General features: G+C 41.7%; 1 protein-coding gene across 1 annotated transcript in view; it reads left to right on the top strand.

Annotated features, from left to right (window-relative positions):
* Nucleotides 1-12617, top strand: part of LOC149457630 (O-acyltransferase like protein-like) — a 148950-nt gene extending 136333 nt beyond the window's left edge. Inside the window, exons 14-15 of the mRNA XM_089683422.1 lie at nucleotides 6607-6749; nucleotides 11391-12617. Coding sequence (XP_089539548.1) covers nucleotides 6607-6749; nucleotides 11391-11489 — 242 coding nt within the window. The 3' untranslated portion in view covers nucleotides 11490-12617. The remainder of the gene's footprint in view (nucleotides 1-6606; nucleotides 6750-11390) is intronic.
* Nucleotides 12618-21788: the final 9171 nt, after the last annotated feature.

Genomic DNA, 21788 nt, shown 5'->3' with positions numbered 1-21788 from the left:
CGCCATACAGCTTCTAACAGCAATGATTTTAAATATTTTTTGTTTGTATGAATAAAATTTATTTGTGGTATTATTTCTGTATATATATATATATATATATATATATATATATATATTTATTATTGGCACACTTGAATTCCCTTTTTTTGCTTTTCTCTTCCTTTATTGGGAAGTGGAAACTATTTGTGTTTCTCTAAGGTTTTACCCTCCTTATACCTCTAATACTGCAAGCATAAAGTGATTGTAAAGATACATTTCTATTTTGTGAATGGTTTTGCATAGAACAGCCCTGAACCTCCTCTTCTCAGGTCCCCCGCTGGCTCTTCTGTCCCTTCCTTTTAATGAGTTTCCCCACAGCAAGCTGCTTGCTATGGGGGCACTTGTGCGTGCTTTCTCCCTAGCCAGCTCTGTGTGTCCACTGACGCACAGAGTGTGGCTCAGCCCTGCCACTTCCTCCCCACTGGTTGTGATTGACAGCAGTGGGAGCCAGTAACTCCCACTGCTGTGTCTGAGCCAATGAGGAATGAGAGATTCAAGGAAGCGCTGGACTGAGATCAGGCTCAGGGAGCCTGTGGGGGCTTCCCTCTTAGGGGTGCTTCCCTTTTTTTATAAATGATCACATACTCTCTGTCCTCAGCTGCATAAGAGCTAGTGGAGGAGAAACAGCAGTACACTGATCTTCCCAGTGAAAGGTTGTGCAAGGAGGGGGGGGGTAGGGAGTAGGTGTGTCAGGACAAGTCTGATCATTGGAGGAGAGCAGGCAGAGTTCCCAGAACAGCTAGTAGAGAACTGACCATGCAGTGCTCTCATGCCTAGTACGGTCAGTGTTTAATAGGAAGCAGAGGGACTGGCAAGAACAGCGGGGATTTCACACAAAGGAAGCAATACAAAGAGAACAGGAGACTTCTTCATACAAGTACATGGTATAGCAGGCACATATCAGGAATATGAAATGTTGGGTTTACATATTCTTTCCTGCAGAGAATGCATTAAAAAACCTTCGACCTTTAGAACCACCATAAAGCTAAATCCCCGTACTCATGGTGAGAATATCAGACGAATGATTGTCCGTTTTTTTGTTTTTACATGCTAGCCTCATATTGAAAGTGAAGAGGTTGCTAAAGTTCTGAACATTCTTGTATGACAGAAAAAAAATTCGGAAGTAATGTAATGTAATGTATTGTATTTTCGGAAGAAAACTGTTCCAAATAAACGAAAATCCCAACACGTGTAAATTAATTGGTTTAAGTGAAAGTTATAGCGTTTACAAATGGTGGTATAGATATTAAAAAATTTTTTGTACTAGTAATGGCGGCGATCAGCGACTTATAACGAGACTGTGGCGGGAATTCTGACACTGGGTGGGAACTGACTTGGTGTCACTGACATCCCCAGTGATCAATGCTAATAAAAAGCACTGGCACTGTACTAATGGCACTGGGCAGGAAGGGGTTAATATCTGGGGCAATCAAAGGGTTAACTTTGTGCTGTTTCACTATGTGGGCTGTGTGTTTGTTTCACTGTAAGCACACTGAATTGTATGGCTCTGCTATGCACAGCCATACAAAGAAGTGTGCAGGAGCTGACAGGGAGAGATCTGTGTTGTTTATACGCAGGTCTCTCCCCCTTCGGAGATACTCAGCGATCACCAGGTTTTGGCGAGTAATCACCTGCCGGGACCTGGTGATTGACAGCCGAGGCCATGAATGGCGGCACAAGTAGGGCGCGCGTGCCACTCCCACCTGGAAATGCAAAATTATGTATATATACGTGATTTTGCGCATCCGTGCTGCCCTGTAGCTGTATTTCTGCTTTAGAACTGGTTAACCTAAATTATGATGGTGCCTGCATAGTTTTGGGGCCAATGCCACTTGGCAAAGTCGGAGGCATGACATCAATGATCTATTTATTTGTCCGTAAGACAGGAGGTTTAACGCTCCTCAAACGCCTATGCAAATTATGCTATGGGCAGCACACAGTGCTGTTCACATTATCACATTATCAACACATGAAGTGTTGACATGAGGCTTCAATTTTGAAGCGACACAATGCAGAGTCTGGAGGAGTTTGAAGCCTTTCAACGCCTCCCATTCAAGTCTATGGTGACTCTCCACAAACACGTTGCGGCGCGTTTATTACCATTACAGTTTATTATAGGTGTTTGTGGTGCAGTTTTACTGCTTTTAGAATGCTTATAAAATGCCTCAAAACCCCGCATTGGGCGCTTTGCGAGCATTTTGTAACGCCTGTCTAACGCCCATACTAAAGCTCATTAAGGGCTGTCTAACGCCTATACTAAAGCTCATTATCGCCTGTCTAACAGCCATACTAAAGCTCATTAACACCTGTCTAATGCCCATACTAAAGATCATTAACACCTGTCTACTGCCCATACTAAAGCTCATTAACATAAAAAATGTTTAATAAGAAATAAAATAGGTGTTGTACTAACAAACGACAATAAAGTCAAGGCACATCATAAAAGAACAGCTGGGTCAACACCGCGCTGAGTAACAGTCCGTAATGGGGAATGTAGACATCCAATAGGGTGACGCGTTTCGAGGACTTGCCTCTTCCTCAGGAATGGATGTCTACATTCCCCATTACGGACTGTTACTCAGCGCGGTGTTGACCCAGCTGTTCTTTTATGATGTGCCTTGACTTTATTGTCGTTTGTGAGTACAATACCTACTTTATTTCTTATTAAACATTTTTTATGGTAATGCACTAGGCCTGTGCGCCCTCTCTTTGTTCTTTCCTCATTCAGTATATTTGGATTCCCCCGGTCTGTTGAGGGCAGCAAGCTGTGCATGTTCCAGGACATTCTTAATGTGGTTGCAGCCTGCATCGAGTCCATCCCCAAGCGCAGGAGCATTTGTGTTTGCTGGTTTAAAGCTCATTAACGCCTGTCTAACACCCATACTAAAGCTCATTAATGCCTGTCTAATGCCCATACTAAATATCATTAATGCCTGTCTAATGCCCATACTGAAGCTCATTAACGCCTGTCTAATGCCCATACTAAAGCTCATTATCACCTGTCTAACACCCATACTGAAGCTCAATAACGCCTGTCTAACGCCCATACTGAAGCTCATTAAAGCCTGTCTAACGCCCATACTAAAGCTCATTAACGCCTGTCTAATGTCCATACTAAATATCATTAATGCCTGTCTAACGCCCATACTGAAGCTCATTAACGCCTGTCTAATGCCCATACTAAAGCTCATTAACGCCTGTCTAACCTCCATACTAAGGGTATAGGAGCGTTTGTGCAGAGCTAGAAATTTAGTCAAGTGTGAACAAGCCCTAAAGATGGTATTCTAACCACCAATGTAAAGGGCATTTTTCCCACCAAGCCCCAAATAATTACATTTAGGTTTGCTGAGACCTGAAGTTTATTTCATGGGTACCTCTGGAGTGAAAAGGCTGGAAAAGGCTGATCAACAGGAATTTATTTTTGCGCTTATGAAACGTAGACAACAAAATGTATTCAACTGTGTCGTTAGCAGACCAATGGGGAGCAAATAAGAGCAGTTCATTGTTAGGATTCACATACACTTGAAATAAACCGTTGTTGACATAATTACCTTTCCTGTGCTAGGATTGTCTGAGCCAAAAGATATCTGTGTTGAAGTCTCAGCACTGCAATCTTCTCCGCCTGGAATCACTAAATATAACTCATCAACACTTTAACTAGCTCCTGTGTAATGGCAGAACAAATTAACAGATTTTGAATGTGCCCAACAGAAAAGCCGTCTGAGGCGATATGATGGTGGTTTAATGAAAACATCTGCATGAGTGCTTTCTACATGGGCGGGGGGTTTGCAGCTTTTATGCAAATTGGAGTTTTGTGATGCGGATATTCGATTTATTTATTTATTACAGGTACTTATATAGAGTCGTTCATTTATATTTTACATATTTATTATACATTAACATCAGTCCCTGCCCCCAAGGAGCTTACAATCTAGGGTCTTGAACATGGGCGGACTGACAACTCATGGGGCCCCCAGGCAATAGGGGATCATGGGGCCCCTGTGTCAACGCCCACACTCAAACCGCACCCAAAGAAGCCTATGAAAGGTACCAGGGGCATCTCATGGGGCCCCTTACTGACCCCAGGCCCTCGGGCAGCGCCCGAGTTCCCAAATGGTCAGTCCACCCCTGGTCCCGAACTCACCTTCATACATACACATACTAGGGCCAATTTAGAAAGGAGCCAATCAACCTACCAGCATGTCTTTGGAGTGTGGGAGGAAACCCACACAGGCACAGGGAGAACATGTCAACTCCAGGCAGGTTGTGAAAGTTCTTAATGTGGAATTCCTACTTAAGGCTCCATTCACGCTGAGCTAAGAATTTTTCAGGCGTTTTTTCAAGCTTTTTTTTTTTTCAGGTGTCTTTGAGTGTTTTTTTGACCAGATTTGCAAATGTTATAGGTGTTTTTTTTTTCAGGGCGTTTTTCATTTAGGCATTTTTGCTGTGAGCAATAGAAATAGAAACAGCTGCTGAAACTGAAAACGCCTGAAAAAATGCTCATTCCCACTGTTCAGGCGTTTTCAATTCAAGTCTATGGGGTCTTTTTTGAGCGTTAGGTGTTTTGCTACATAATGCTCAAGTGTGAACATGGGCCATTGGAAATAATGGGATTTTACTTGTTGAGCATTTTTGAGTGATAAACGCTCAAGTGTAAAAGGGGTCCAACACTAACTATTCTGAAAAATGTTCCCTACCAGCTACTGCCACCTATCCTGCCTACTCTATGTAAAAAATATCCATATACTTACTTTTGTAACCTCTTGCCTACCGGGCACTGATACCCCCTTCATGCCAAGGCCAATTTCCAGCTTTCAGCGCTGTTGCACTTTGAATGACAATTGCGCGGTCATGTAACACTGTACCCATATGACATGTTTATCTTTTTTTCCACACAAATAGAGCTTTCTTTTGGTGGTATTAAATCGACGTTGGGTGTCTTTTATTTTTCGTGCTATAAACAAAAAAAGAGCAAAAAATAAAAAAAAGTTTTTCTTTGTTTCTATTATAAAATTTTGCAAACAGGTAATTTTTCTCCTTCACTGATGTGCGTTGATGAGACTGCACTGATAGGCAGCACTGATGGGCACTGATGAGGTGGCACAGATAGGAGGCACTGATGGGCACTGATAGACTGCACTGATAGGTGGCACTGATGAGCTGGCACTGCTGGGCAGCACTGCTGGGTGGCACCGCAGGGCACAGGTGGGTGGCACTGATCATCAGGGCACTGATCATTAGTGCCCTGATGATCAGTGCCGATCCCTTCGCTGACAATTGCCGGTTCGCGGCAGTACTTTCCTCAAGCTATGACAGCGTGAGGAAAGTACAGCCGATAACTGGCAACTGTATTTGCCCAGTGATCTGCTGTGTCATTGGACACAGCTGATCACGTGGTAAAAGGCCGCCGTGATTGGCCGTTTACCGTATCACAGCGATCACCGACAGCACCAGGTGCGCGCCCCGCTGGGGACACGCAGGGGGCTTGTTCTGGAATGATGTCCATGGATGTCGTTCCAGAACCAGACAACTGCACTGTAGCCATCCTTCGGCTATAGCACGGTAGGGAACTGGTTAAGCTCCTGCCCGATCACATGATCTCACAGCTCTGGCTCCCCTGTGTGAGTGAGCAACCAGCTGCAGGGGAGAGAAAGGAGCATGGACAATGGCTGGTCTATGGGAGCCTATGGGTGACATCATCGATACTGGAATTCCCAGCTGTTGTGGAGCATTCCCTGACTCAGGAGAGCTGGAGCTGCGGGATCTTGTGACCGGACCAGAGCGGGCTGAAAAAAATAATCCTGTGGACAACGGTAATATTTGTTAAGTTGTTTCAGATTTGTTCTTTAAGTTAATAATTTTGTTTCATCATATTCATTATGGTAAAATGATTTGTTTTGTTCGGAATTCGTTTCGTATATTTGTTACTTTCAAATTTGAAATTCAAATTTCAAAATTTTGAAATTCGAATTTTGAAAGAGAGCTTAATTCTTTCTGTTTTATTCTAATCTATTTTTTCTGTTCTATTATGTTCTATTCTGTTCTATTCTAGTCTTTTCTATTATTTTATTTTCTATTCTTTTATGTTTTATTGTATTCTCTTCTATTCTATTTTGTTCTATTCTTTTCTTTTCTATTCTATTCGATAAAGAATCCTAGGTAGGAATCATCATCTTTTTTCACGTTTATATCTTATTGATTTATTGCAATGTTGCCATTTCGAATTCAAATTTTTGGAGATCAAATTAATTTTCAATTTTGAATTCAGATCATTTGTTTTTATTTCGCATTTTGTTGAAATTCATTACTGTTGTGATTCAGAAATTTGGATACTTCTGAATCTCCAAATAACAAAAATTGTGGCAGAATTTCGCTTTGAACAAAACGAATCACACATGTCTAGAAAAAAAGGTAAGTGTACAGATCTATTTTTACATAGGGTAGGCTGGATAGATAGCAGGAGGGGGGGAGGGGACATTTTTAGGAATAGTTAGTGTTAGGAATTCCACTTTAAATTATTTGCAGTGTTCATTAATCCCACTAAATGTATTAATTTTCTTTTTGCAGGTGCCCTAAATACAGTGCTGTCATGTGATATATGGAACATATTATCGAAGGTCAGTTACGCATGTTACCTGGCACATCCAATTATTATAATCTTCTACTGCGGACTGCAGGAGACGCTCTTCCACTATCAGGACATCAACATGGTGAGGGTTGCTGAGGTCCATCTTTGGCAGGTAGAGTAGAATTGCATTAATTGTGAAGTCATGGAGGGGAGGCATATTGAAAAATGGTGAATACATGACTCCAACCTTTCTAAGATGGGGAAGAGGGACACCTTTTAGCTCAAGGTATGTAGGGCATGGGCACACCCCACCACACCCCCCAGTATTGCAGTCCGCAAAGAATATGTAAAAAGTGGTTGTTTAAAGTACTTTTATTTCACTACTTCCTTAACCCTGTGTCTACTGAAGAACATTTAGACATATCATGGTATTCAAAAGAGTTAAAGCAAGCTCGAGGCAGGGCCGAGCCACCACTCTGTGTGTGAATGGACACCCAGAGCAGCGTCTCATGAGCATGCCTGCTTGGGTGTCCCCATAGCAATTTGCTTGTTATGGGGGCACTCGGCAGGAAGGTGGGGCCAGGAGCACCGGTGGGGACCCAAGACGAGAAGGATTGGGACCGCTCTGTGGAAATCCATTACATAGAGCAGGTAAATATGACATGTTTGCCAGTCTTTAATATCGCTTTAAGTGGACCTTCACTCCAAAAACTGACTTTGCACCAGTACAACCTTTCCCCCATCCTCAATCTAAAAAGCCCATATTGTTTTGTAATGTGATGCACAGTATTTACTTTTTTCCAGCATGCCCCAGCAAGCTCCCTGTGTTCATTTTCAACTAGGCTAGAATGATGTCCACCCACTCCAGGTGCTTCCAGGTATCCCAGGAGGCATTGACTTCCACCCATTGGCTGGAAGACAGCGGAACTGGCAGCTCATAATCGGGGGGGGCACTGCCTGAACCAGAAAGAAACAGTCAGATTCCGTGATATTGGAATAGGAGATAGTTACATAGTTACATAGTTAGTCTGGCTCAAAAAACACAAAAGTCCATCCAGTTCAACCATAGAAAAAAAAAAGTTATCTTATATCCACAGTTGACCCAGAGGAAGGCAAAAAAACCCCCAGCAAAGCATGATCCAATTTGCTCCTGCAGGGAAAAAAATTCCTTCCTGATCCCCCGAGAGGCAATCGGATATTCCCTGGATCAACTTTACCTATAAATGTTAGTATCCAGTTATATTCTGTGTATCCAAGAAAGAATCCAGGCCTTTTTTGAAGCAATCCACTGAGCTGGCCAGAACCAACTCTTGAGGGAGTCTATTCCACATTTTCACAGCTCTCACTGTGAAGAAACCTTTCCGTGTTTGGAGATTACATTTCTTTTCCTCCAGACATAAAGAGTGCCCCCTTGTCCTCTGTGATGACTTCAGGGGGAATAACTCTACACCGAGTTCACTATATGAACCACTGATGTATTTATACATGGAGATCATATCCCTCCTTATGTATTATACATGGAGATCATATCCCCCCTTATGTATTATACATGGAGATCATATCCCCCCTTATGTATTATACATGGTGATCATATCCCCCCTTATGTATTATACATGGAGATCATATCCCCCCTTATGTATTATACATGTTGATCATATCCCCCCTTATGTATTATACATGGAGATCATATCCCCCCTTATGTATTATACATGGAGATCATATCCCCCTTATGTATTATACATGTTGATCATATCCCCCCTTATGTATTTATACATGTTGATCATATCCCCCCTTATGTATTTATACATGTTGATCATATCCCCCCTTATGTATTATACATAGTTATCATATCCCCCCTTATGTATTATACATGGTGATCATATCCCCCCTTATGTATTATACATGGTGATCATATCCCCCCTTATGTATTATACATGGTGATCATATCCCCCCTTATGTATTATACATGGAGATCATATCCCCCTTATGTATTATACATGGAGATCATATCCCCCCTTATGTATTATACATGGAGATCATATCCCCCTTATGTATTATACTTGGAGATCATATCCCCCCTTTTGTATTATACATGGTGATCATATCCCCCTTATGTATTATACATGGTTATCATATCCCCCCTTATGTATTATACATGGAGATCATATCCCCCTTATGTATTATACATGGAGATCATATCCCCCTTATGTATTATACTTGGAGATCATATCCCCCCTTTTGTATTATACATGGAGATCATATCCCCCCTTATGTATTATACATGTTGATCATATCCCCTCTTAGGTATTATACATGGTGATCATATCCCCCCTTATGTATTATACATGGTGATCATATCCCCCCTTATGTATTATACATGGAGATCATATCCCCCTTATGTATTATACATGGTGATCATATCCCCCCTTATGTATTATACATGGAGATCATATCCCCCTTATGTATTATACTTGGAGATCATATCCCCCCCCTTATGTATTATACATGTTGATCATATCCCCCCTTATGTATTATACATGGTTATCATATCCCCCCTTATGTATTATACATGGTGATCATACCCCCCTTATGTATTATACATGGAGATCATATCCCCCCCTTATGTATTATACATGGAGATCATATCCCCCCTTATGTATTATACTTGGAGATCATATCCCCCTTATGTATTATACATGGAGATCATATCCCCCCCTTATGTATTATACATGGAGATCATATCCCCCCTTATGTATTATACATGGAGATCATATCCCCCCTTATGTATTATACTTGGAGATCATATCCCCCCCCCTTATGTATTATACATGGTTATCATATCCCCCTTATGTATTATACATGGAGATCATATCCCCCCTTATGTATTATACATGGAGATCATATCCCCCCCTTATGTATTATACATGGAGATCATATCCCCCCTTAATCTCCTCTTCTCAAGAGAGAATACATCCGGTTCCTCTAATCTTTCCTCATAGCTGAGCTCCTCCATTCCTCTTATCAGTTTGGTTGCCCTTCTCTGTACTTTCTCCAGTTCCCCAATGTTCTTTTTGTGAATTGGTGCCCAAAGCTGAACTGCATATTCCAGATGAGGTCTTACTAATGATTTGTACCGGGGGAAATGATATCTCTCTCTCTGGAGTCTATACCTCTATTAATACAAAAGAGGATTTTGCCAGCTTTAGAAACCACAGCTTGGCATTGTGGCATGGGACCTGATTTTCTGCGATAGAGAGGCGGATCACAGCAGGTCAGTGCTAGATTCGCTGTTCTTGTGAGTATGTTTTAGAGTCTACCCCAGTGATAAAAGTAAAGGAGGGGATTAAAAAAAAGAAAAAATGGGACACAATATTCCTCTTCAAGCTGCCATAGAATCTATAATTATATACAATCAGGGCTGCGGATGAGGGGATACCACCAGTCCTCCTGTACAAAGCACAGGCCAGCAGAGGGCCCAGGAAGCTGGGTGAATCAGATGTGGGCAGGGAGAGTGATCAGCATAGCAGGGGGGAGGCAATTACTGGAACCGATGAATGGCTGTCTCTGTAGCAGCTGAAAGCTCTCCCTCCCACTGGCTTTCAGCTGCTGCAAAGAGAGACACAAAGGGGATCGGTTCCAGTAATTCATCGCCCTCCCTGTGCACCATACATTTCTCCCTGCTGCCCAGGCCTCCCTGTGTGCCCCCACCCACAGTGCTGCCATATTCCCTCCTCTCCTTCCCAGCGGCAACTGCAAGCACACAATAGGATCCTTCAGGATGGAGAGTGGGGGAAGGGTCCGGTAAATATTTCACATTTACCAGGCCCTTCCTTTCCCGATGAACACAATGAGTGATCGCTACCGATCGCTCACTGTGTTCATTCATAAACCAAAGCATAGTAAGTTGTGTTTATTTTGAGAAGGGCCCTGTCAGGGTGGTTGTATTGGGCCATGTGGTTTCTAACAGCTGCCCTGCAACCAGTCACACACCTGGTAAGTCTTTTGACTTCAAGCGTTTATACTGGGATGATGTCTGCAGTTGCTGGCATCATGCCGATACTTTTTTTTAAAAGCCAGAGGAGGGATCTGTGGTCTTTCTGACCCTAGATCAATTCATAAAGAGTACCTGTCACATGCGTATTGCTGTCAAAGGAGATGTTTACATAAGAAAAAAAAATTAAAGCAACAGTGTTAAAAAAATAAACAAATAAATCATTTTAAACAAAAATTTTATGTGCCCTCGTGCTTGTGTGCAAAAGATGAATGCACGCATCGGTCCTGCACGCGCACAGAGATTGACCCACACATGTGGGGTATCACCACAAACGTCAGATCATGGGCAGTAATTCTACCACAAGACCTCCTCTGTAAATCTAAAGTGGTAGCTTATAAAAGCTTTTAAAACATTGGATAATAACATTTATTTTGTTTGTTGCCATTGCACAGGCCTGAGCAATTTTAAAGCGTGACATGTTTGGTATCTATTTACTTGTCATACCATCATCTTTTACATTTTACGAAAAAATTGGGTTATGTATTTTGTTTATTTTGCATTAAAATTGAAAAAAATTTAATTTATACTCAAAACTTGTGTTTGTTCTCTGGGGCCTAAAAAATATATAATGGGGTTCTAAGAAATTTTCTAGCAAAAATACTGATTGTTATATGCAAAACAAAAAGTGCCAGAAAAGGCCTGGTCTTCAAGTGGTTAGGTTACCCAACTAATAGCACTCGTTGCTTTCACTTCCCTCAGAAGTAGCTGACTGTATTTTTGTTCCACCAGTTCTACCTGTTCATTGGACATTCCTTACTGACGATCGCCATTGGGCTGGCTCTTACAGTACTGCTTGAAAGGCCATTTCAAAGATTGCTCTGTACCTAGCACTGATTATTTTCCCAATGTAATAAAGAACACCATGGCTCAATGGCTCAACTCTGACTACATGGACTTGAAGTAAAGTGCGGACATAAATTACCCGAAATGCAGTACATGCAGGGATCATACTTTGATAAAGAGTCATACCAAGCCCCAGAGGATTCCAGAAGATCAAGCACTGACGACATTATGTGGAATATTCAAACTTTGGCTATGGAGTACAGAGTACACAGTATATATGTTATTTGTATTTTAAAGAGAACCTTTTGTTGGAGTTAGAAAGGACAAAATCATCTTTAGCTATGACTCCTGATCGCTTTTCATGCATTCCTTTATTCTTCCAGTTGTCTGATTCCAGCAGGTAGGAGTCTGAAGACACATCACTCCTGGAGAAGAAGCTTGGCACCCATTCATTAAAGCAGAGATCCAAGCTCTCTGGGGCTTTGCAGAAAAGCCAGGATCACTGCATAACATCCCCGTGAGGCTCTTATTGTGGCCTTTTTGAGACCTGTTTTTGTATTTTTATCAGTTACTTGTGTTCTTCTCTGTCATTGAAATACATGTAGGTGCAATTGTTGGCTATGTTTACCAGGACGTCTGCAGACCTCACTGCCCATGGTCATGCCAATGCCCAACCCTTACCTGGATGTTACAAATACCTGCCTGTTCATCATTGTCTCCAATATCTGCTCACATATTTCTAACCTCACAGGTTCACTTTATTGAAGCCATAAGCGAAAGTTTCAGTCTAGATGATTTCTACTGCTTCAGAAGACCACCTGAATATTTACATGGGTACATGCTTAGATGAGGGCAACACAACTGGACAAACAGCCAGAAGGATATGGTGAAAAGTTTTTCATCCATTATCGGACGTGAATCATGTAAGATGTCATCTGATGACAGTATTAATTGTACTATCAACTGCACATGATTGGGCAGAAGGGTTTAAAGCAGGGGTCCTCAAACTTTTTAAACAGGAGGCCACAGTACAGGAGATGACCAGAGACTGCGGACATACAATGGCGGCGGGAATACTGGGCCAGCCGCTTCATAAGACGCACAGACATTTTCCCCCAAGTGTGTCTTATGGAGCGAAATATACGGTAAATGCAGGACACCTTGTTGGGTCAGATCTGTGTACAAGAGGGGGGGGGGAGAGATAAGGAGGAGAGAGAGGGGGGGAGAGAGAAGGGGGGAGAGAAAGGGGAGGGAGGTGGGAGAGAGAGGGGGAGGGGGAGAGAAAAATAGGAGGGGGGAGGGGGAGAGAGAAAGAGGAGGGGGAGAGAGAGAGGAGGGGGGAGAGAGGGGGGAAGGGGGGGAAGAGAGGAAGGGGGAGGGGAGAAAAAGAGGAGGGGGAGAGAGAAAGAGGAGGGGGGAGGGGGAGGGGAGGAGGGGGAGAGAGAGAGATGAGGGGGGAGAGAGAGAGACGAGGGGGAGAGAGAGGAGGGGGGGAGAGAGGAGGGGGGAGGAAGAGGGAGAGAGGAGAGAGGGGGGAAAGAGAGAGGGAGGAGATCGATCATCTATTGCACTTATCTAGGGTCCGTGGCCATGATACCCGACATGCAGCGATGGAGTCTCCTCTCTTGCTCCTCCTCTTTATGGTCAGCTCTAGGCTCCGCCGTCCGGCCGTGACGGTTGCATGCACTGATCAGAATAGATGGCCGGCTGGCTGCAGAGAGGCCAGGTGAGTGGTGCGGGTTCATAAGCCGAGCCCACCTCCCCCTGTTCTAGAATTGCTGATCCCTCCCTCCTGCCTCCTGCCCGAGCCCTGCCAAGCTCTCCCGATCTGCCAAACCCTAGTCCCTTGCCTCGTGGCAGATACGCCCCTGCCTGGTGGGCCAGATAAATGTCCTTGGCGGGCCGCATGTGGCCCGCGGGCTGTAGTTTGGGGACCCCTGGTTTAAAGCATAACTAGGTTTTCATTTTAAGGGCCTATGTTGATTTGACTTTGAAACACATCTGACATCATTCAGAATAATCTTCTTTACCAAATCAAGCTGTCCAACAAAAGTTAGAGGGTTCAGACAAAACATTAACCACTGACAGGGGTTCTTACAATGGTCAGCTTTTATTCATTTATTTTAAACCCTTACCCTAAAAGGAAAATATAAGTTACTGTAACTGCTTAAAAAATATTAGCTGGAGTGTTCTCCTGTTTGTTCGAGATCTAATGATGAAATAGGAAATGTACTGCATATTTTTAGTATTGTAAAAATATACATTTGTGGAACTCTGTTTCAAATTTTCTAGCATTTCTTACAGGTTGTTTAATATCTTTAACACCATCAATGACACTCCTAAGTTTAGGATTAGATTCCTATCTTGCACCATTTAGAACAGTAGTTGCTCATGTACTGTTTGCGGACAGACTCACTTTGACCACTACATGGAAATCTGATGCTCCAAATATTTCTGTAGTTATTGATAGATAAACGTTCTAGGCCCATATGAACTTATGCTAGCTTTTAACCACTTGCCCTCCAGAGGATTCCTGACCAGGCCATTTTTTTGCGATACGGCACTGCGTTACTTTAACTGACATTTGCGCGGCCATGCAACACTGTACATAAATTAAATTTATGTCATGTTTTCCCCCATAAATGGAGCTTTCTTTCAGTGGTATTTGATCACTTCTGCATTTTTTATTTTTTGTGCTATAAACAAAAAAAGACTGACAATTTTGAAAAAAAGAGGGGCCGGAAAACAGCACAGGGGGGCAGGAGAACACACAGATGGGCAGCAGAAAGAAGCTGGATAAGAGAAGTGTTGGGCTGGCTGCATACAGTAGAACAGATCACTCTATTTTCCTTTCCTCCTGCAGCCGCTGAATGCCTGCGGGAGGGAGAGGAGGAATTGAAGTGGCCATTAAGTGGCTGCAGGAGGAAAATGCAGAAATCAGTTTCTCTGTATGCAGGCATCTCACCACGCTTCATATCCAGGTGTACATGGGAGACACATGACCCCCTGGAGCATGAGGCCGGGTTGCAATTGTGACCCCTATAGTTACACCCCTCGAACAAACAGTTTTTTTTTTTTGGTAGGGGGAACAAAGGTTTTATTTGAATAAATAAAATACAATCATTGTAAGCTCCCCTCTCAGTGGTAAATGGCTTGTCTCATCCCTCTTAACTGATATATTTGTAGGGCAGCTTGTTCTTTAGGAAAAGGAGAGACTTACTGGCCAGACCACCTGGTAAAAATAAGAGAAACTACGGTAATTCAGCTACCACAGCTAAGACTTGGTAATCTGCAACACAACAAAACGTTTGCTTTTAGGTTCAATACCACTTTAAACCTGGAATTCTACTTCAAAGGAAATTCAAAATCAAGTGAAAAGTAAAAGTAAAGTAAAAATCAAGTAAAAAGAAAAACATTCATTACGAAAAATTAAAACATTTTTGGAAAGCTTCTTTTTAAAAATATGGTGCATGCTACAGTTATTTCACTTTCATTATCAGTGCATCATCTGTTATCCTCCCAAATGTTACCTCGCCGTCTCTTGGGAGCTGTGCAAGTCCGGATTACTTACATAAAAAAATATCTCATATATGTCTGACCTTTTGCTTTCTCTTTTTAATACGAATAACTGTGAGGTCTCATAGCCATTCCTGTAGTCCACTACTAAAACCTTTTCAAACATACTTGGAATTCTAATAAACTCAATATTGGAGACATTATAACCTTTCGGTATGAAGAGAAGCTTTTCTCCTTATCATTCCAGGTGTAATATTGGCTCACATATTTTTAAACCTGTTGACGTCAGAGCAGAATGTTCTTTTCTTATTTCCTTGTCGATACTTCATGCTGATTGCTGTACTCTTGATAAATGGCCTATGGAGAGGATCCCTGTGAAGGATGATTGTGCCAATTGCATTGTGTAAATCGATAATAATAAAAAGAATTACAACAATATATAAGTCATCATTTGTAAAAAAAAAAAAGACTAGAAAATGTGGAGGTTATCTAACTGGTTGCACTGTTACTTTTTTTGTTTAGTTTTTAGATGTTGGCACCAGTGGAATTCTGAGGATTTTATGTGAACCCCCAATGTGGAATTAAACTCCACAATTTTTTTTTAACCACTTCCCGCCCAGCCGATAGTCAAATGACGGCCGGGCAAACCTCTCATCCCTCCGGGAGGGCGTCATATGACGCCCTTTCCGGATAGCACCTTGCGTGTGCCCGCAGGGCCGCTCAATGCCAAGATCTGTCACCAGCTGTGTACCTCAGACACGGCCGATGACAGATCTGTGTACCGGCCCCGTTGCCAGTACCATGTGACCTGCTGTGACCAATTACAGCAGGTCACATGACAGTTGTATACAATGGATGGCTTTCTTTCATGCCATCCATTGTATACAAGTGCGTCTAGCTGTGAATGGTCACAGTGATCACATGCACAGGCTGGGCCAGTCACAGACCATCTGTGTCATGTGATTAGCCATGGCCAATCACAGCTAACCACAACAAAAAAAGCTGAATGAATCAATTCCATTCAGCTGAATGCTTGCTTATAGCAAATAAATTCTTTGCTATAAGCAATCAAACTGTGTAAAAAAAAAACTGATCACTTCCCCAAAGTAGTAAAATGTTACTATGGTAACATTATACTACTTTGGTCATAGTGTAATATGAAAAAAATAATAAAAAGATTGAAAAAAATGTATCAATTTTGTTTTTCATACTGTCACCAGTCAGTGTCCCTAATCATCAACACACCAGTTATATGACGATGCTGTACTGCACTGGTGTAAAAAAAAATTGTGAAAATAATTTTTTTAATTTCTTCATTTTCCAAAAAAGTATGACAAAAAAATTACAACTTCAAAAAACACACCATGCCTCTTATGACATATGTCAGACTGTCTACTTTGCAAAAAGGGGTCATTTGGGGGATATCTGTACTGTTCTGACATTTTTGGGCCTCAAGAAATTGGATTGGCTGTCAGTACTTCAGGATTGATCCGTTTTCAGATATATCCCATAGTTTGTGAACTCTATAACTTTCCTACAGACTAAATAATAAACACTGATTTGGGTTATGTTCACCAAAGACATGTATCAGAATACATCTTGGCCTAAATTTATGAAGAACAATTATTAATTTGCAAACTTTTATAACAGAAACAAAGACAAGTGTTTTTTTTTCAAAATTTTCAGTCTTTTTTTGTTAATTTAGCAAAAAATAAAAACCCCAGTGGTGATTAAATACCACCAAAAGAAAGCTCTAGTTGTGTGAACAAAATTATAAAATTTTAGTTTGGGTACAATGTTGTATGACTGCGCAATTGTCATTCAAAGTGTGAGAACGCTGAAACCTGAAAATTGGCCTGGGCAGGAAGGGGGTAAAAGTGCCCGGTATGGAAGTGGTTAATGGGCTCACAGGAGAATTATGCCATAATGTACTAGTATGCACCACATTATGGTAGACTTATTATCAAACAAAGCCCTCTAGTGACCATATATAACTTATCCACACCAGATGACCATCCAAACTTCGGTCATTCCCATTTATGGGTGCAGGCAAGGAGAGTGCTCGTCCGGGCTGTATGTACACTGTCAGAGATTAAAAAAGCTATAACGTCGCACGCCAGCTCAGCCCTAGTGTAGGATCATTGAATACAGCTTCGGCCCGACTCAATCCAGGTCACGCCCTCCCGAAGCATTTTCCCCCCACCCATGGGACTTAGTAATGACTCTAAAAACTAACCAGATAAAACAAGAGTATTAAACTCATAAAAAAGGGACTTAATTTATTGAAAATCGCAATGCTAGGGCACCGAAGTATCTTCATTAAGGACTAACTGCGTTGTGTATCCAAGATTTGCAAAAAACTTTATTCAATATTATATCAAAAAGTACAAACATGCCATTTTAGCAAAAAATGTAAAAGAATCCTCCAACCACTGCTATTAAAACCAAGGTTAGACAACATTTATTGCAAATCTTGGATACACCAAAGTTGGTCCTTAATGAAGCTACGTTTTTAGGTGTGGATCCCTTTGTTCCCCCAGCATTTAGGGTATTAGTCACGACTCTAGCTGGTTCCAGGCATTTCCATCTTCTTCTGGTCTTTCTTTCAGGTTGACTTCCTCTAGTTGCTTGAAGTCAGGCCACAATGACATCACTCCCATGCATGTGTATGGGAGTCAATTTATTATAGCACAGAGCGGGTGCCATAAATGTGGTCTGAGTTATGCATATGTGGCTCAGATTACATTACCGCTGACAGGCTGGAAGACCTATTAGGGTCTCTTCAGTTATAAAAACCCCTACCTGTCAGCAGTTTTTCAAATTTTGAGTAATTGTGACCAATACTGCTTTTATTTCACCTCCCAGCAGCTCTTTAAGAGGGCTTTAATGCCCAGGAGGCAGCGTGGCATCCCTGTCATGTGACCACTGTGATTGGCTCTCATTTGTGGCAGTTGGGCGCCAAATCCCACCTTTCTTGCTGCTGCATATACTATAGTATCAGGGCAGCGCAGAGGCTAAATGGTTAGCACTTCTGCCTGGCAGTACTAGGGTTGTTGGTTCAAATTTCAACCATGGCACCACCTGCCTGGAGTTTGCATGTTCTCCCTGTGTCTGCGTGGGTTTCCTCTGGGTACTCCGTTTTCCTCCCACACTCCAAAGACATGCTGGTAGGTTAACCTCCCTAGCGGTCTGATTATGTCACTATTTCTGTGCTCAAAGCGATACATTTTTTTGCATGGAAATATGTCATTGTTTTATTGTAGGCCTGTAATTTTTAGGAATAACTCACTGAAATCTGTCCAAACAAGAGTCTAGTAAACATCCCGGGTATGATAAAATTTGAAACACAAAATCATAAATTATAATTTAATAAATAATCATAAAAAATAATAATAAATTTAATTCAATAATATAATCAAACCAAAAACACTGAAATGTGAAATATAGCGCCAAGTTTGCACATCACTGAGCAAAGTCGCAAAATCGTTTTCAGTGTCTGATGACGAATTTCCCCCACGAATCATTATCACTCAATTCTGAAAGTGGTTCTGATTTACTATCGCTGTTCTCTAGCTGGTCTAAAACCACTTTGAGCTAAAGGGACGCTTTTTGGACGCCATGGACGTTTCTCAGTTTCCAGGCAGAAAGAACAGTAAAAATGCAGGCAGGGCACAAGACAAAGCACTCGGGACAAAATGTATGTGAAATGGTTTGATACAGTAATGTTTTACTATGTGATTTTATTGTATTGAGTGAATGTCACTTTTTAACAATTTTAAATTTCCCACTGGTTCCGTCCTCTGTACGTCCCATACGTCCCGACGCTTGCAGGGAACGGAACCCGGAAGATGGATGCTGGCATCCGCCGGAGGACATGGCCGGGGACACTGCAGGAGGGACATCGCGGGAGCGCAGGACAAGGTAAGTGCAAGAGGGATCCCAGAGCAATGCTGCAGGGTAAACCTGAGTGTAGCTCTGGGTTACCGCTTTTGGTACTGAAAGTTAACCCTGAGCTACACTCGGGAATACCGCCAGGGAGGTTAATTGGATCCTGTCTAAATTGGCCCTAGTATGTGTATGTATGAATGTAAGGGACTTTAGATTTTACTCCCCTTGACGGTCAGGGACTGATGTGAGGTACTATATATATATATGTGTAAAGTGCTGCATAAATTGATGGCGCTATTTAAGAACCTGTAATAAATAATAGTATCAGCCTTGTGGTTGCCATCTCCTGCATTATTTTGCTATATTGACCAATCATTGGCCTTGCCTCCTTGCTGTTTGTACCATTTTTGCAATGATCACTTCTTTGTTGATATATTGGTTGCTCTGCTTTTAGGGTATTAATTTGTAAACTGTATTTGTATCTCTCTTTAAAACAAAACAAAATAAAACCTATTGAAAAGAAAATATTACGGTGTAATAACACTTTAACCCCTTAGTGACTGAGAATAAAACAAATGTTAACTCCTGAACACAATTTTGCAACTTTGACAAGTGTTAGTAAAACTGCACATGGTATCATCACAACTTCTTTGTGTATCCAGGTGGATTATAGCTTATTTTTTTTTCTTTTTTAAAGGACAAATTGGGCTTTCATTTGGTGGTAAATGGTAACAGATATCTCCTGATTATTTTTTAATTATTATTATTATTATCAAAGGAAAACTGGCCCAAAATAGTAAAAAATAATATTTAGCTGTATATTTCTTGCTACTGCCATAATTTTCTATTAAAGATCAACCCAAAATAAAATTTTCCTGCTCCTGACAAACATAGTGATACCACATATCTGCATGTTATTTGTTGGATGTACCTGCAGTAGGGCCCAGACATAATAGTGAACATTTTGCTTTTTTTCCTACCTAAAACACATTGACACTAACTGACACTGATACTAATTCATTTCTTTTTACATCCTTCCCAAAATATACTGACCCTGACCTTTGACCCTAAGACTAACACTGGCACTGACCTAAATCAAACTTTGATCTAGCAATTTTTCTTTTTCTTTTCTTTCCTTTCTTCCTTCCTTAGCACTTTTGATTATTTACATCTATCTCCCTGCATAGAGATAAAAAATACAATGTATATCTCTCTCTATTCAAAAACACAGGGGAGGGCTGCACAGTGATTGATCTTTGTGATAGCGAATCAGGGGCTATCATAGTGATCAGGTGACCTGGAACTAGGAGTCCCAGGTCCGTTCGCACGGGACCCGGGGTTCCTGGTGAGAGCCCGGTCTCTGTGCACAAAGACAGGTACGGCCCCACGGATAAAGACTCACTTTCGTGAGGCCACATATATGCATACAGTCGGCAGAAAGGGGTTGAGGGAAAAAAAAAACTGGACAGAGATACAGTGGGTATACCCAAATGTTTGGGCATATGGCCAGTTTCCTCCTGGCTCTTTCATCCAGCTTGGAGTGATGTCCTGATCCAGGGAGGGTCTGTTTGTACCAAATACCGTCCACTTCTTAACAAAAGACTTAACTGAACCTCTAGGCATTGGTGTTTGAAATTTTTTTGCATTCATCTCCTGACTTGTGCCGTTTGACAGTGCCCTGCCACCCATATTTGATTGTTTGCTTCAGTTGCACTAACAGGGACTGAAATGCTCCAGGAAAGCTCTTTTCATGTTGAGCTAATCAAATGACCACAGATGATCACAGCTGAAAGTCAAATGACTTTGTGTGCTATTGAGAAGGTGATTACACCTGATTGAGTTTTTAGGAGGGGGTGATCCTTTTTCCAAATCAGTGATTCTGTTTTTTTTCTGACATGTTGGTGTCATATCTTTCACTTGGATGTTATACAGCTGGATAAAACAAAAACTGTGTCTGTCTTCATTTCAGGCTGCAAAGCAACAAAATGTGATTATTTTAAAGGGGGTGATTATTTTCTATACCCACTGTATATGTTAAGGCCTCATTCCTAGATTGTAAGCTCCCAGGAGCAGGGCCCTCGAACCCCTCGTGTGTTGTACTGTATTGTTACTGTACTGTCTCCCATTATAATGTACAGCGCTGAGCAAACTGTTGGCACTATATAAATCCTGTATAATAATAATAATAATTTTGACTAGCAGCTGGGTAGCCTTAAAAATGCACAGTTTAGCCATGTTTTTAATGCCTCACCCAAGTGCCCCCAAAGAGCTACAATGCCAGTAAATGGGGGTGTTCACATGCCATGGTCATGGTGCCTGCAGCAAAAACTATCCAACATGTTGCAATCGGTAGGTGGCAAGCTTGCCAAATGTGACCCATTCTAGCAAATGGGGAAGCGCCACAAATACCCCACAACCGCATGCATTGCTGCAGGTGCTTTTTACAAAAATGGGATTAAAACATGTTGTGAGGAGGCATCAAATTACTTTCTCACCACCTGTCAATCACCTCTGAAAAGTGATCCAAAGGCTGATAATTTTTCAGAGGAGTGACACACACCTAAACCTAACCTAAAGCTGAACTCAAAACAGATATATTATTATTAAAGACACATAAATGGAACTCTGTAGCCATTAATACGTTATTAAAAGTATTTTCTGAAACATAAACAGGGGAAGATTTACTAAAACTGGAGCACCCAGAATCTGGTGCAGCTGTTTATGGCAACCAATCAGATTCTAACTTCAGCTTGTTCACTTAAGCTTTGGCAATAGAAACTGGAAGCTGATTGGTTTCTGTGCAGAAGTGAACCTGATTTTGTACTCTTCAGCTTTAGTAAATAAACTCAACAGTGTAAGTACCAGGATTTGTCTTCTTGTGGGCTATGTAGCAGCACAAGGAGCCAATCAGCTCACGTGCTGACCAGAAGCATGCTGACA

This window comes from Staurois parvus, unplaced genomic scaffold (genome assembly GCF_062004578.1).
Source record: "Staurois parvus isolate SC_StPar_1 unplaced genomic scaffold, SC_StPar_1.0 ptg000310l, whole genome shotgun sequence".
NCBI lineage: Eukaryota > Metazoa > Chordata > Amphibia > Anura > Ranidae > Staurois > Staurois parvus.
The sequence above is the reverse complement of the archived record's forward strand: the minus strand, read 5'-3'. Positions and strand labels throughout refer to the sequence as shown.